Source organism: Nematolebias whitei, chromosome 14, assembly GCF_014905685.2.
Source record: "Nematolebias whitei isolate Nwh7 chromosome 14, NemWhi1, whole genome shotgun sequence".
Lineage (NCBI taxonomy): Eukaryota > Metazoa > Chordata > Actinopteri > Cyprinodontiformes > Rivulidae > Nematolebias > Nematolebias whitei.
The window spans coordinates 37,339,507-37,356,111 of record NC_056511.1 but is presented as its reverse complement, the minus strand read 5'-3'; the positions used below and the strand labels follow the sequence as shown (position 1 = coordinate 37,356,111).

The 16,605-nt window shown below is 43.0% G+C and overlaps 1 protein-coding gene across 1 annotated transcript; it reads left to right on the top strand.

Moving 5' to 3' along the window:
• The first annotated feature begins 5,310 nt into the window (after positions 1 to 5,310).
• On the top strand, positions 5,311 to 15,988 carry arhgap35b (Rho GTPase activating protein 35b). The gene is made up of 7 exons (XM_037688095.1): positions 5,311 to 5,333; positions 7,458 to 11,369; positions 11,674 to 11,815; positions 13,795 to 13,872; positions 14,048 to 14,179; positions 14,400 to 14,505; positions 14,805 to 15,988. The coding sequence occupies exons 2-7, from the start codon at positions 7,650 to 7,652 to the stop codon at positions 15,205 to 15,207; spliced, it is 4,581 nt and encodes a 1,526-aa protein (XP_037544023.1). The 5' UTR covers positions 5,311 to 5,333; positions 7,458 to 7,649; the 3' UTR covers positions 15,208 to 15,988.
• The last annotated feature ends 617 nt before the right edge of the window (positions 15,989 to 16,605 follow it).

The window sequence follows — 16,605 nt, the reverse complement described above, 5'->3', positions numbered from 1 at the left end:
TGGAAGAGTCTGTCTGAAGAGTCTGCTTGGAAGAGTCTGCCTGGAAGAGTCTGCCTGGAAGAGTCTGCCTGGAAGGGTCTGCCTGGAAGAGTCTGTCTGGAAGAGTCTCTCTGGAAGAGTCATACACATGGACATATTTTCTAACTGCCTCGGCCTCCTGCAGGGTTAGAGGTAGGGCAGCCAACTTGGGACCAGGAAGTCACAGTTCAACTCTCAGCCATTCCCACATGTCATGGTGTCTTTAAACAAGACACCCAATCCCCAATTGCTCCTCGGGTGCTTACTTATATATCTGCCCACTGCTCCACCTGGGTGTGTGTCGCTCCACCTGGGTGTGTCTCACGTGTGATGGGTTAAATGCAGAGGACTCATTTTGCTGCCGTTGTATGGGAACATATGATGATGACAATCTCAGACTTTCCTTCCTCAGATCTATCCATGTGGCTTGCAACCATACCAGCCGGCTTCTGAAAGCAAACTAGCTGAAGTGAAATGACAGCATGGCTTTTCAAGAGCTTCTCCTCATTAACTAACATGCAAACTTCTGACCACTCACACAATACTTTGTGCATACTCCATTAAGAGAAAGTTTGGCCTGGGCCTTGTATCGAGAAGGGGCAGACTACTGCCAGAACAAAACGATGCAAATGTCATCACACAACTACGTCAGCCACTTCTTGGCTTTGGATGGAGTATAAAACACCACTAACAGTTCAGGGAATATCTTTGGTTAAAACTGATGTGCAAGGTGATATGCATTCCTTTATTTTAATTTATGGATTGCTCTGCAAACCTCGCAATGCCACCATGTTCATTTGTTTATTTTGTTTTGAAGATGCTCCATTCTGCAGAGGTGGCAACAGCAGGGGAACCCACACAGAAGATTTGGGTTTAAACCCGCAGCCTCAGGATGACAAGACTACGGCACCGAACCTATCATGGCTTTGAAATGCTGCTGATCATGCTGCTGATCTCGTGCTGCTGTATTCATTCGTACTCATCTGCTCAGACTCATATTCGTGCTGCTGTTGTTCGGTGTAATGTTTTGCACTATTAAGTGTTTAGCATATTTCTTAGTTCATATCTTAGATCTTATTACTGTTTTTCTTTTACAGTTTATACTTTTGTTGGCGGTAACTGGGACCCGTACACAATTTTGTTCTACCCAATGTACCACGAGATGCCAATGACAAAGAAAACCTTGACTTTGAAATGCCAACATTTTTATGATGACTTAAAAAAATACTATATGAGAACTGCTTTTAACACAATGAGCACTAAAAAAACAACAATAATCCAGGTATACAATCCAACACTTTTCAGTCAGGTCATCTGGACCGTTTCGTTTTTTTTGTGTGTGATGCTGAAACATTTCACCTTCAGCACCTTGAGCATGGACTTTGTTGGTTTTGAACCAGCTTGACATGACTGTCGGCGAGGAAAAGGGCCGGCACGGGAGGAGGGGGCGTGCCAAAGAGACCATTTTAGCACCATCATAACTGGTTTGTTCCACTTTGGAGTAAGCTGTTAAGGGAAGAATCAGTTTTGTCTTGTGTGTTTCCTTCACTGATGAAGCCTTCTGGATGGAAGGTAAAACGTTTCAGAAAAAAAAAAAAAAAAAGAAACTGTCCAGATGACCTGACTGAAAATTGTTGGATAAGGCCTTAGGACCGTATGTCAAGCTTCCCTGTTTTCAGTGTCTCATACTTTTTGTGATTGTAAAAGTTGTTAAAAGTTACTTTTGCACAAAGTTCTCACCAAAAGGATTTATTATCTTAAAGAAAAAGTTGCCTGAAAACTTTCATTCCTAATCTTCTTGTGCTGAATAACATCACAATGAACCAAAAAGGTTCAATTCTGAAAGAAAAATCTTTTTGAAAACAGTGAGGAAAAAAAAATAAATAAAAAACAACTGTTTCTGACAAAGAATGTTGAGAAAAGGTTGTTAATATAGAAGCAGGTAGTCCTCTGGCAGAACTTCACTGTACATTTATGAACTTTTGAATTAATGATGTGTCTGAGCTAAAACAAAAAAAAAGAAAAAGTTTTGAGGGTTTGGTGGAAAAGGGTGTCAGATGTTTGTGTCTATTTGGCTTATTAAGTCTTCTTTAGATATGCCTAAAGATAACTGAGTAATATAAGTAATGTTCAAAAGCGTGATTGTTTAATCACATGAAGCTAAATTTGGCTCCATTAGTACTTTGTAGATTGGTTTTGATCCAACAGAAAAGGGTAGTTCTGATCTTTTGAAGTGAGATTCTGCTGAGAGGTCATGACGAATAAAAATCTTACCTGTGTTAGATAACCAATGAACAACATGAGTGGAGAAACAGTTATTTTAAGATGGCATTAATTCACTTCAGCGTTGCTTCTGATCAAATTAGCTGTTAGCTCATCCATCCATCCATCATTTTTACACGCTTCTTCCTTTTCAGGTCACGGGGGTCACTGGTGCCCATATCCAGCAGTCACTGTGCGAGAGGCGGGGGACACCCTGGACAGATCTCCAGTCCATCAAAAAGACACAGAGACAAACGAGACAAACAACCATTCACTCTCTCACAGGGGAAATTTAGAGTTAACCAATCAGCCTGACATGCATGTTTTTGGTCTGTGGGAGGAAACCGGAGTACCTGCAGAAAAACCACTCATGCATGGAGAGAACATGCAAACTCCACCCAGAAAGGTCCCCAGCCAGGATTCGAACCAGCAACCTTCCCACTGAGAAGTGACAGCGCTACCAACTGTGCCACACACTCATCCATCCAGTTAGAAATAAACTCAGTTTCTCCAAAATGAGGGAACTCAAAGAGCTGTCCACAACATGTGAATTACTACTACATAACTTTGTAGCATTTTAGCTAATATCTAAAACTATCTAGGCAGTGTTGACCGGAGTAGAGTTGAAGGAAGCTGTAGTGAGAATGGACAACAGAAAGCTGCATTTGACTATAAGGAACTATTGGTAACGGGTGGCACGGTGGCGCAGTTGGTAAAGCTGTTGCCTCTCAGCGAGAAGGTCGCCGGATCAAATCGCAGCTGGGGACCATTCTGGGTGGAGTTTGCATGTTCTCTCTGTGCATGCGTGGGTGTTCTCTGGGTACTCAGGACTTCTGTTCAGTAATTGAAGACTGGTACGTTGGTATCAACATTATCAATATTTGGATTGATCTGCAGCATACCCCTAACTCAGTGGTGTAAAAGTTGAATGAAATGTGACATTACAGTTCAGACTAAGGTTGTTTTAAAAAATAAATACATATAGATATGTAATATATCTTGGTTGAATTTTTTGGGAAAAAAAAATCAGATTTGTCATGTTCAATTGTCAAAAAAATACAATACGGGTCCCATATGGGCGATAAATCTCATTTGAATCGCTTTTACTTGCTGTGTGAATGTAGCTACTCTAACTCTAACTAGTTATGACTTTTTGGAGGACCACTTTGAAAATAACGGCACTATTTCTTTAAGACATTTCTCAAACTATGAGGTGTGCCCGCTTAATGTTTTTTGTTTTTTCTCCCCTGTCCGGAACATGAAGCAGGTGGAACTAACATTGCAACGTCTTGTTACAGCTTGAACCTATTGTAGATATACAAAAAACAGCAAAAAATAAAAATAAATACTATAGTTGAAAAACCTACTATATATGTTTGTTTCAACAAAGTTAAGTCAGGTCCTCTGGAAAGATTAAAAAATAAAAATTGTTGAAACGTTTTGTCTTTCATCCAAAAGACTTTATCAGTCCAAGGCGCCACAATAAACTCAGTCCTATAAGTAGCACACTCACATAGTGGGCCAACCAGTTTGATGGTGATAGGATGGTTTCTGGAGTCCACCCTCTCCCCCACCAACTCGTCTGAGGCAGCCATGACAAAAGTGGTTCAAAACATCAAAGTTCATGTTCAATAATCCAGGTAAAAAAAAAATCCAACAAAGTTAAGTCAGGTCCTCTGGATTATTTCTTTGTGTTGAAATGTGCGGGGGACTGATGAAGTTTATTGGATGAAAGACAAAACGTTTCAACACAAAGAAACCATCCAGAGAACCTGACTTAACTTTGTTGGATTTTTCTACCTGGATTATTGAGCACAAATCAGGATTTTTGTTGTTATTTTTCTCTTGAACAGACCATAAGTTTGTCAAATGGAGATGTGTGTTATTGCTAGAATCGAGGATCACTAAACTAAATTTATTCTCCAGGAAGGTAAAAATATTTTGGAGAAGCACCATTTTAATCTAAAGCTAGGGGTCCCACCTGGATGGGGCCCTAGCCGTCGGGCCCAGGTGCTTGTGTGGCTTATGTACGCCTCTGGTATGAACACAACTTCGTGTCATTCACAAAGAAAATAAAATGGGGTAAAAATATATGAACTAAACAACTATTAAAATGCACTGTAATGGCGCAGATGGGGTAGACAAAACATTACTTTTTACAAACTAGTGACGGAAAACTTTTTTTTTTTTTTCAAAATGGCCCCTCGGACGTGCGCGTGCTGCCCATAAAGCACACGCTCGTGAAGCGATAGTTGTGTCTCGGCGGGTGTAGCTAGCTGCTGGAGAGTTAGCGCCACAGAGAGCCGACCTGCTGCAGTTGTGTGCGGGCGCCGCTGGGTGAGTCCCGCTCTCCGCCGCCTCGGTGTCCACAGCTCCCTTTTCCCAAAGAAAGGAAGAGGAGATCCAGGTCCGGGCAAGGAGGAGGAGGAGGGCCGCCGCCATTATTCGGGGGGGAGGGGGGGACAGAGCTGACAGAAAGCCCCTCACTTTCACTCGCGCGCGGCCTTGCTCGCGAATACACCGAGACACGAGCGGTTTGTGCGGCGGCAGGAGGCTTTTATTTGGACCGAGGCCGCCGGGAGGGCGAATCCGCCGAGCTCCGTGCTGCCTCGCGCGCCGCCGGCCCTGCGTTATTCTGCGGCCACAACAATGGACTGAATAATTACTGGAAAAAGCAACGTGGTGAGCCGAGAGGGAGACGACTTTTAGAAGCACACCTTTATTTTTATTTTTTTTAATCCCTCCATCGATTCCGCTTTAACACAATAAAAAAAGAGGGGAGGTTTCTTTTGTTTTGTTTTTTTTAAGGATATTTATAAATTGTTTACAACAATAATAACGCTGCTGCGAGGAGCCCAGGGATGGGGACTCGGTTCGGATGAGCCCATCGCAGTGATATCGGCGCAGTCTGCGAACGGTTCCGACCCGCAGCTGTATATATATATATTCTGCGGCTTTTTGCTTATTGCACATCAGGCTGCGGCAAGAGGAGGAAGAGGAGGAGGAAGAGGAGCTGCTGGCCTGACAGATGCAGGAGGAGGAGAAAGGCGATGGTATGTATCCGACATGCTCTCTCCTCTTTATTGGTGAAGACAACTGTAGGCTCCTCTTTAATCATGGTGTCGGTGTGCAAGAAGGCAGGTCAGCCCAGATATCTCCCCCACCACCTCCAGTTTCCATTAAGGCCTGGTCAGCCCCTCTCTGTGCACCCAAACCCATGTTCACTGCTAATCCTCTGCAGACCCTTTCTCCTCTGAGCAAGCACAAAGAAAGTGTAGGTGCATGCCTCCAAGATGTCAAATAAAGATGTTTTATTTTATTTTTTTTACTGTGCTGTGTTTAGGCCTGCTGAGCAATAAGGACTGGCTGGTTCTGACTTCTGCCAGATCAAGCATGTGCTTCATGTGGCACAGTTATAATGTCAATATAATTCATCTTCAGCTCCTAATAATTGAACTTACGAGTTGACTTTTGTACGTAATAGCAGCCAGTGCTGCAGTGGGAGCAGTTATCAGTGCTTTAAAAATAGACAGGGGTTGAGCAGGTTCGTCGTCCCTTTTTAGATGTTAGGTTTAGTTTTCGTGCATTTTTGTTACATTTAGCCCGAGGAAGTATTCAGTTGGACTAAAAAATGGAGAGCGGGCTGCCTACAACGCCGTCATTTAAATGCTTGTCACTCCACTCACTGAGCAGCTGATATTCTCCCTTGAAGGGCACCACTCCCAACATGTTGCTGCTCAGATTTGCTATAGTCATGTCAGTTATTTGCTAATAGAGTACTGCTCTTGTCTTGATTGTTGCTGTGTGACAGTATTTAAGGTAAAATGAAAAGAATGCCGAGCTCTGATCCAGTTTTTCCTGTCAAACATTCAGGGAACGTGCAGAATTACTTGTCAAAATAATCAACAAGTTAACCCCTAAAAGCAAACAGGAGCTTTAAACATCACTCTTTTTGATTACGACTGACTTTTTTTTTAAAAACATTTTTATCCCATATCTAAATCTACATCACTTCTAAGTTAGATAAACACTTGTGTATATTTTACTAACATAAAAGATCAATTCAACCAAACGGTATTATGTTTCAATCAATAAACAATATCTAAAAGACATTGAAGACCTAGCATTCCTTGACTAAGATCATCCAACGTTGAGAAATGACAAAGTTGTAGACATTTTGGTCAAACCTTGACAGTAACACCATGTGCTCAGAATATGTGTTGAGGACGACTCTCATCTATGACCACACCAAATTTTAGCTGAGTATCTGTAAAATTAGCTGAGTTATAGCCGGTTATTTGTTTTTCCAAGGGACACTTGGCTGGGGTGACCATTTTGAGGGTTGACTCCCAACATGCATCAGCTGTAGATGTTCAGTGATTACTTTCTGAAGGTCTGATTAAAATCCATCCTGTGGTTCGTTAGACATTTTCACTCTTAATAATGTGTGGCAATGGTGTGAAAAGTAAACATTGCAAAGCACTTTAAGCATAAGCTGTAAATGATTGTCAGCCACTATATTTTAGCTCAATATTCTCGTAATTTTCTCATAAGCTCATCATTTTATGAAATTAAAATAAAAACTGTGTTCTTATCCATTTTTTTCCAGTAGTACATCATAGTATTAATCCGTTGTTTCTGCCAGGGGAGATGATAGCTGCTTGGCATCGTTCGTCTTGTAAATTGGCTCTTATTATTCTTTGCTAGTGTCTGTAAGCGATGCCAGCGACAACAACAGCTCTTGATAACAAAACTGAAGTTGTGCAGTAATACTGGTAGCAGTGTGATTTCACACGTCACAAATCAACTGCTGCTTGGAAAGAGTCAGATTTGATACATGATTAAAACTTCAGTCTCAGAAAACAAAGAGCTTTTTTTTTTTTTTGTTCAATGCGATTTTACCAGTGAACAATTTTGTGTCACAAGTTTGAATAAATGGGCTAAAAATTCAATAACCTTGCCCTCGTATCACTTTAATCTATAAAATATTTAATATTTCTGGTGCATATACAACATATATAAGCATATTGATGTGTATTTGCTTTTAGCTTTGTTTCTTAAAATGCTTAAAGGGTTAAACTTATTATTTTCAAATGCATTTTTTATTTGATTAAAAATATATTTTTTTATGGTTCAGAGTATCTGATTTCTGTTTTTTTGTTTGTTTGTTTTGACAGGATTTGATTCTTATGAGGAATGAATGAAAGGACCCACTGTTCATATCACCACACCATTATTTATTAGAACTGAAGCCCAGCAGAAGAAAAAGCAATCTGATCTCTTCTGAGGTTCAGCGTTTTTATGGTCAGACATATAAGCAAACTCTTTCGTACAGTGCCTGTTTACAGCAGGATGAGCGTCAGACGGCTATGATGGCAAAAAAGCAAGATGCACGATCGCCCATCTACAACCTCATTGTGTTGGGTTTGTCGGGAACAGAAAAGGAGAAGGGGCAGTGTGGGGTTGGAAAATCCTGCTTGTGTAATAGGTTTGTACGACCGAGTGCCGATGATTTCTACCTGGATCATACATCAGTGTTGAGCACCAGTGACTTTGGGGGTCGAGTGGTTAACAATGATCACTTTCTGTTTTGGGGAGAGTTGTCTCGGGTCCTGGAGGAGGGGCCTGAATGCAGGATGCATGTTGTGGAGCAGACTGAATTTATTGATGACCAGACGTTTCAGCCACACCGTAGCACTGCTATGCAGCCCTATATCAAACGAGCAGCTGCAACCAAGCTGGCCTCTGCGGAGAAGCTCATGTACTTCTGCACAGATCAGCTTGGTTTGGAGCAAGACTTTGAGCAAAAGCAAATGCCAGAGGGCAAGCTGCAGGTTGATGGCTTCCTGCTTTGTGTTGATGTAAGCCGAGGCATGAATCGTAACTTTGATGACCAGCTGAAATTTGTCTCAAACATTTACAGTCAGCTTAGCAAGACTAAAAAGCCCATTGTGCTGGTGCTAACCAAATGCGATGAAGGGGTTGAACGTTACATCAAAGATGCACATACTTTTGCTATAACGAAGAAAAGCCTGCCGGTTGTTGAGACTTCGGCACGCTCAAATATAAATGTGGATCTTGCTTTCCTCACCTTGGTTCAGCTTATTGACAAGAGCAGGGGTAAGCCCAAGATCATTCCCTATTTTGAAGCCCTAAAACTCCAGAGTCAGCAGATAGCCTCCGCCAAGGATCGCTATGAATGGCTAATTAACCGTATAGTAAAGAATCACAATGAAACTTGGTTAAACGCCAGCCGACGAATGAACACCTCACCAGAATACAAAGAGTATGTGTTCTTGGAAGGAACAGCTAAATGCAAAAAGCTTTTTCAACAGCATGTTTACCGTCTGAAGCAAGAGCATATCGAGAGGCGCAGAAAAATATACTTAAGCACTCTCCCTTTAGCACTTAGTTCTTTGGTACCAGACCTTGATGAGATTGATCAGTTGAGCTGGTCTGGGGTGCAGAAAGTGCTAGAGTCCAAGCAACATTTTGCTCACTGGTTTGTGGTTCTGGAGGATTCACCATGGGAGGACACGTCTCATATTGATAACATGGAGGATGAGCGAATCCCCTCAGACCTACTCGAGACAGCCGAAGCGGAGGACATATTTAACGCCCATCTTGAACATCTTCGGAATGAGTGTAGGCGTGCAGAGATACGACAGGAGTTCAAGCACAAGTTGGCTTCCTCTCCCTTTGTCACACCTGGTAAACCTTGGGAGGAGGCCCGTAGCTTCATCATGAATGAAGAATTCTATCAGTGGCTTGAGGAGTCTGAGTACTTGGACCTGTACAACCGCCATCAAAAAGAGATTATTGACCGTGCTAAAGAAGACTTCCAGGAGCTTTTGCTTGAGTACTCTGAGCTGTTTTACGAACTTGAAGTAGACGCCAAGCCAAGCAAGGAGAAGATGGGGGCAATCCAGGAGGTTCTGGGTGAGGAACCAAGGTTTAAGACCCTACAAAAACTTCCTGCAGAAAGAGATGCTCTTGTATTGAAACATATTCACTTTGTCTATCACCCCACCAAGGAAACCTGCCCTAGTAGCCCTCATTGTGGAGACTACAAGATTGAGCAACTCCTAGCTTCACGTTTCCCCACATGTTACCCCTTCTTTGATGTAAAAGCTCATTTTGGGGACACCAAAGCTGACAGGATTAACCTTGTCATACTAGGGAAAGATGGGCTGGCCAGAGAATTTGCCAATGAGATTAGAGCTCTCTGCACAAATGATGACTGGTATGTGTTAGATGGGAAGATGTACGAGTTGACACTGCGGCCTATTGAGGGCAATGTGCGTCTTCCAGTAAATTCCTTCCACACCCCCACTTTCACCCCCCATGGATGTCTATGTCTGTATAATTCAAAAGAGTCCCTGTCCTATGTGGTGGAAAGCCTTGAGCGACTTAGGGAATCAACTCTAGGGCGAAGGGATAGCCAGCTGGCACAACTGCCTACATTTCTTCTTTTAGTCACTAAACGAGGTGTAGGGTCCTATGTTGATATAGGTGGAGACACTGCCTTAAACCTAATAACACAGGGACAGCAGTTTGCACGGCGACTACAGTGTAGCTTTTTAGACCCTGCCTCCCCTGGTGTGGGCTATGGTCACAATGTAAATGAGACACAAATTAACCAGGTGCTGAGGGGTCTTCTAGATGTAAGGAGGAGCTCATCTTTTAGTAGCAGCTCCCCACCTCTCCTCCCTGAGCCTCCTGGTCTCAGAGACTCTCCTCATCAGCCAGTCCAAGAAGCAGACCTACGCATCGTCATGTGCGTAATGTGTGGAGATCCCTATGACATTGAGCAGCTCCTGTCACCATTTCTAATGCCTCAGCACTGCAGGCCTATGTCTAATAGCGGTACCTCTGTGTTGCTGGAGCAGACAGTGGGTGGACACAAGCTGGCTATAGAGCTCTCTCTGCTTTCATATCATGCCTCCTTCACTTTGCGGAAGAGCAGGTTAGTACACGGCTATATTGCTGTGTACTCAGTCACCCGAAAAGCCTCCCTGGAGACGCTGTGTGCGTTCTTGTGTGAGGTTCAAGACATCATCCCCATTCAGCTATTGGCAGTAGGAGATAGCCAGGCTGAGCTCACAGACAGCGACTTTGCCTGTGAACAGCAGATTCAAGGGGAGGAGCTAGCTCATGAGATCGAGGGTCGTTTTAATAGTGTGGTTTGCGGATCTGGAGGAGTGGTGGGAGGCTTGCATAGGGTAGAAATGTTTCATTCATTTCTGATGGAGGTGGTGGAGAAACGTAACATTGTGGAGGCAACACACATGTATGATAATGTTGCTGAAGCATGCACCAATGAAAATGTATACTCCCCACGCTGCATATCTCCCAGCCCTGTTACCTTGTATGTGGACTCGGAGGATGACGTAGAGCCATCTCCACCTTACTATGATGGCACTCTCTCCTCTCATTCTGGGGGTTTCAACTTGCCTGACTTGGATTCCAGCGATATCTCTGTCATCTCTGACATCAGAGACTTTGAAAACAAGCTCAACAACAAAATATCCCCTCAAGTGAGAGTTAAACCAGGTGTCACATTTGACTTTCGGAAAGTTAGCCGTAACCCATACATTGATACACTGGGTCATCGTCGCTCCCTGCCCTCTGCCGTTACCTGGGTCCCTGGTGGGGATGTTGGCTATGACCCCTCAGACTATGCCGAACCCATTGATGCAGTTTCAAAACCTCGCCCTAGCAATGAAGAAATCATCTACTCAGTTCCACACGACAGCACACAAGGCAAAATCATAACAATACGCAACTCCAACCGGATGCATTCAAATGGAAATGGCTCAGACAGCGAAGCAGACAACAGCTCTCTGGAACGAAGGAGGAAGTTCTCTGCAATCGGGGTAAAGCCCCGTCTGTACCGGGATCGCTCAAAACGGCTCGGCAAGTTCAGCAGCTTCCGCACAAGCTTCATCGGCAGTGACGATGAAATGGGAGCTCTGTCAAAGTCCAAAGAAGATGACTTTGGTACCTTAAAAGGTGACAGTCTTGTTAATGAGGAGAGTGAAGACCCAAAGAAGAGGAACATTCTCAAGAGTCTCAGACGGACAGCCAAGGTGTGTATTGTTCCAAGAGTTTATTTTTATAAACTCAGCTTTTTGTTAGACTTTTATATTAATAAGCACTTTTTAAAGACTTTCTTTACCAGTGTCCTATTGAAGTAAAATATTCATTATTAGAGAATTTGATATTTTAAATAACACTACCAAAAAATATAAATGGAACTTGCCTATCAGAATTTATTTGGTATAATTTCCACGTGAAGGTTTGAAAATGAGCTGCCACCATAAAAGTAAATTTATGTATTCATGAATTTTCTGTTTGAAACTCATCAGACCTCTTGTATTATTCTTCTTACAGAAAACAAGACCAAAGCATCGTCCAAGTATCCCTAAACCCATAGAGAGCATGTATTTTGGAGTCCCCCTGGTGAATGTGGTCTCCCCAGACAGGCCTATTCCACTTTTCATTGAGAAGTGTGTCCGCTTTATAGAAACAACAGGTGAGCTCTTTTTTTCTAATCTAAAATCGCACAATTCACAATTTTGAGCTATGTGCACTGTAACAAAAATGATTTTCAAAATGAGCTGGGAGACGTTTTTCTTCTGTGAAACCATTCATGTAGACTATAATCATTCCCCCCACTTAGATTAAAAAGAATAACTCAGACTGTTTGAAGTAGGGATTTGTGGAAAGGTTAAGAACAATTATTACCTTACCTGTGTAGATGGGTCTTTGAACAACGTTGGTTTGGAGGAATGGAGTTTAATTCTGACAAGATTGATGAGCTAACAGCTAATCCGTGTGTGGCCAAGGCTAAAGTGGATTATTTTCATTCTAAAACAACTTCAATCTTTAAAAAATCTGTGGTAGTTCATGCAAATACCATTTTATAAATCTTGCAGTAAGTTTAGTGTTATTTATTTATTAACCTTAATTTAACCAGGCAAATCCCATTGAGATCACAGATCTCTTTTGCAAGGGAGGCCTGGACCTGAAGGCATGCATGTTTTTGGTCTGTGGGAGGAAACCGGAGTACCCGGAGAAAACCCACGCAACCGTGAGAAGAACATGCAAACTCCACACAGAAAGACCCCAGGTCCAACCGGGGATTGAACCTAGGACCTTCTTGCTATGAGGCAACAGTGCTAACCACTGAGCCGTCGTGCTGCCATTAATGTTTTGTGCTAGCAGTAGCACTTCTGAGGCACTCGTTGGCAGGAATATCAAAATATTTTTGGTGGAACAGCCATGTAATGTGAAACTAATTATAATTATTTCTTGTCATATGGCGGCTATGATACAAGATGGCTGACTGAAAGTTTTTATCTTGATGTCTTGTTTCATACTGGCTGCAGATACAGCTGATGTTCGGACTTGTTTTTCAGACCCATCCTTGCATTAAAATGTTATCTCGTATTCTGTTGGGAACAATGGTGACTCATTCATAAAAGGCCTTCAAAGCAGCCACATGGACAGGAATCAGCAGTAACAGCGGTAGCTGCTGTCCAAACTGCCACCAGCAAACTGAAAAACTGAGTCGTTGCTTACGTTCAAGAGGGTGAAGCAGATGAAGGTCACAACATGTTTTTTTTTTCCTAGCCAAAACCTACACAATTCATTTTTCATGCCGGAGATGAAAACGTGTTCAGATGACACCCACCCATACATCCATTATCTTTACTCGCTTCTTCCTTTGCGGGTCACGAGTCACTGGTGGCCATATCCAGCAGTCACTGTGTGAGAGGTACACCCTGGACAGGTCTGAAGTCCATCACAGGGACACATAGAGACGAACAAGACAAACAAACCCACCACAGCTTATTTTCAAGTGAATTGTGACCAGAATTTTAAATATTGAGATAAATGTATAAAATTGTAATCTCTACAAGTAAAGGTTTAATTCTCAGGGTGCTTTGAATGCTGCATTTTCTTTTTTCCCTAGCTTTTGTGCTGAGCAGACATGCTAATGACATATATGTTGCAGACACAAAGTCAAGTTAGAGTTTATAGAAGTGGCCATTTGCAGTAAAGGAGACATTATGTTACTGAATATATCTGGGGTTTAAACTTTCATAGCTGCGAGAGCTTGAAGAGGTTTATTTGGAGGTTGGGAAGCGGCATAAAGAGGCAAACTCATACCAGGCAGTGGCTTGTCCGAGGAGCTGCATGGAAAAGAGTTGGTTTAATAAAAATAATAAAGTTTTTAAATAGGATATTGAGCTTTAACCTCCATTGAACTGTCATGAACTGTCATGAAAACTGGCCTTTATTCTAAGCTTTGGTGTGATGCAGTAAAAACACAATACAAGGGTATATTATATTAAATGAAATGCTTTCTCAAAAACCGGCAGCATCTGTACTGTCATGTCTGTTTGCAAAAGGCCTAATGAAGTATTTGTGCTTTGCTTGTTTCCCACTGTGTCGCCCCACCCACCTCTTCCCCTCTTTTCTCTGCTCTGCTCTTTTTTTTTCCTCCAGGCCTGAACACTGAGGGTTTGTATCGTGTAAGCGGCAACAAGTCTGAAATGGAAAGCATGCAGAAGCAGTTTGAACAGGGTGAGCTGCTCATCGGGGCTCTTTAAACCAACTGTTTCATGTGTAATTATGTCACCGGCTAGTCAAAATATAAACAGCGTTATCAAAGGAAAGTGACAATCAGTTGATGACAGCTGCTCCGGATGCGGTTATTTTCTCATGCGAGCTCTTTAACTAAGTCATTCTTCCTGTGCAGACCACGGATTAGACCTGGTGGAGAAAGACTTCTCCATAAACACTGTGGCTGGAGCTCTCAAAAGCTTCTTCTCCGAGCTGCCTGAGCCCCTGGTGCCTTGTGCTCTGCAGGTGGACCTATTGGACGCTTTCAGTAAGCAAACACTGCTGGGCTGGGAGGGTCTGCTCTCCGACATAAAACGATTATTTCTTTTAAGGAGGGAGGGGAAGGTTTCAAGGCTTTGCTTTTGTTTCGTGTGTTTTTGGTCTGAAAGGGAACTATTTTCCTGATGGTGCAGAGGCAAACGTTAGCTTTGAATTGATTGTGTTGGATTACGAGGCTTTAGCGGTGACAGAAGACTGTGTGTGTGCAGAAATCATGGACAGAGAACAGAGGCTTTACACCATGAAGGATGTCCTGAGGAAGTTCTCCAAGGAGAATTATGATGTCTTCAGATATGTCGTGAGCCACTTACACAAGTGAGTTTTTCATCTAAGTATTGTTTAAATCAGTGGTTCCCAACTCTGATCCTTGAGGAACACCATCCTTAATGTTTTAGTTGTTTCTCTGCTCCAACAGCCCTGACTCTGATTTAATTACTTCCTCAAGTTCTGCAGAAGCCTGTTAATCACCCATTCATTTAAATCAGGTGTGTTGGAGAAGGAACCAGCTAAAACACGCAGGATGGTGTTCCTCAAGGGCCAGAGTTGGGAACCTCTGGTTTAAATGTTGGATTTGTTTTTGTGTGAGCCAACGTGGTTTTTGTGCGTTTTTCCAGGGTGAGCCAGTTTAACAGGGTGAACCTGATGACCAGTGAAAACCTGTCCATCTGTTTCTGGCCCACCCTCATGAGGCCCGACTTCTCCACCATGGACGCCCTGACGGCCACGCGCACCTACCAGACAATCATTGAGACGTTCATCCACCAGTGCGCGTTCTTCTTCTACAACCAGCCCCTTCTGGACTCCCCCACGGGCCTCCCCGCCTCGCCCACCACCACCCTTGGCGGAGGCTCCGCGTACTCCTGCTACCGCTCATCGCCCCCACACACCGCGGCCCACTTCAGCCCTCTGCAACAGTCTCCGCCCACCACACCACAGTCGCCTCTGCAGTCTCTGCTCCCTCCCCTCCACCAGCACCCCCACTCCCACCATTCTCCTGCTGAACAAGAGACACTGTGAGAGACAATGAAACCACGTGTGCCCATGATGATGCTGGACCTTATCACTAACACACACACATAAAAGAAGAAAAAAACACTTACACCGCTTTGTTTTGATCATGGACAACCTGGATTATGAAGACGGGAGATGGAACGAGTGGAAGAAGATAAAAAAACTGCTGTTTGTTGGTGTAGTTGGGTGAAACGTGGCAGGCTCCGAGTGTCCGTCAACAACCACCTCTTATACTCCACTACCAAGAAATAGACACCTCCAACTCAAGCTGAAAGAGATGATTTGTGGCCACCATGTTTTTAATATGTTTAAAACTTTATGTTTGAAAGTATTGCCACTGGATTCATGGACCGGTCCTCTGCAGGTCCTTCGGGCAGCAGTTTTGCTGCATCGTAGCAGAGGTTCCTCTGTGTCCAAGGAAGGAAGCGCGGTGGGATCACATCCAGGGATGCACTTTAATTATCACATTATTATAATTTTTTTATAAATACTGCTTTCGTGTGTTTTTATTTTCTCAGCTGAAACAGCCATACCCATCGCCTCGACAAACTTTCAGGCAGAATCTGAATTTGTTTACATCAAAACTTTTTTTTTTTTTTCCACAAACATATCTGAAGCACTTTTTTGATAGTGTAGTGTTAAATATGAAGAAATGCCACATCGATTAATGGTCCATGCTGTTTGTTCAGTGGCTGAATGTGACACGAGCGCAGATTTGTTTTAACGAGATCCTTCTTTTTTTGTATTTAAAAAAAACGACGAAAATTTTCCATCTGTTAATCGGATCCAGGGGGTCCAGTTTCAGGTTGAAGGGAAAACCTGAATCTGCTCATGTTCTGCATTCATCCAGCAATGTGCGAAATTGTTTTAATCTCTTCTGTCTAGCTGTTTATTTATCCCAATGGATGTGGGGTTTTTTTTTGGGGGGGGGGGGGGGGGGGGGTTTCACAATTAGGCTGTTGTATCATCAGAGAAGTTTGCCTGCCTTCAGTGAAAGAAACGTTTGAATGTGTAACTTACTAGTTGTACCACAACAAATTTGCATCACCATTATCCGGTGTCCATGGGAACCAAGTGCTTGAAACGCGATAGGCTGCTGGATGTGTTGCTGTGCTATCAAACCAAGCTCTTTGTAGTCATGTAATATTAAGAACCTTTAAACTCTGAAGGTTTACTCTTCTCCAAACACTGTTACTGCTGGTCCTGCTAAACCACCAATTAGCCAAGAGAAGTTCTGGAAGCATCTCCGGCTGCTTCACTTGGTTAGTTTTGTGCTCTTCACTTTCTCAGACATGCAGCACTTTTTTTTTTGTGGCAGCTCTGCTAATGAAGGCCCTGAAACTTTATCCATTATGCCTAAAAAAAAAAAGAAGTAGCCTGCTGTTTTGTTTTTTTTCCATGGGG

What these genes read in the sequence shown, in the direction of transcription:
- arhgap35b (XM_037688095.1), top strand. Translation starts at nt 7,650, where the DNA reads ATGATGGCAAAAAAGCAAGATGCACGATCGCCCATCTACAACCTCATT. An exon ending in GTCTCAGACGGACAGCCAAG is followed by an intron (nt 11,370 to 11,673) that starts GTGTGTATTGTT and finishes TTCTTCTTACAG; the next exon opens with AAAACAAGACCAAAGCATCG. An exon ending in GTCGTGAGCCACTTACACAA is followed by an intron (nt 14,506 to 14,804) that starts GTGAGTTTTTCA and finishes GCGTTTTTCCAG; the next exon opens with GGTGAGCCAGTTTAACAGGG.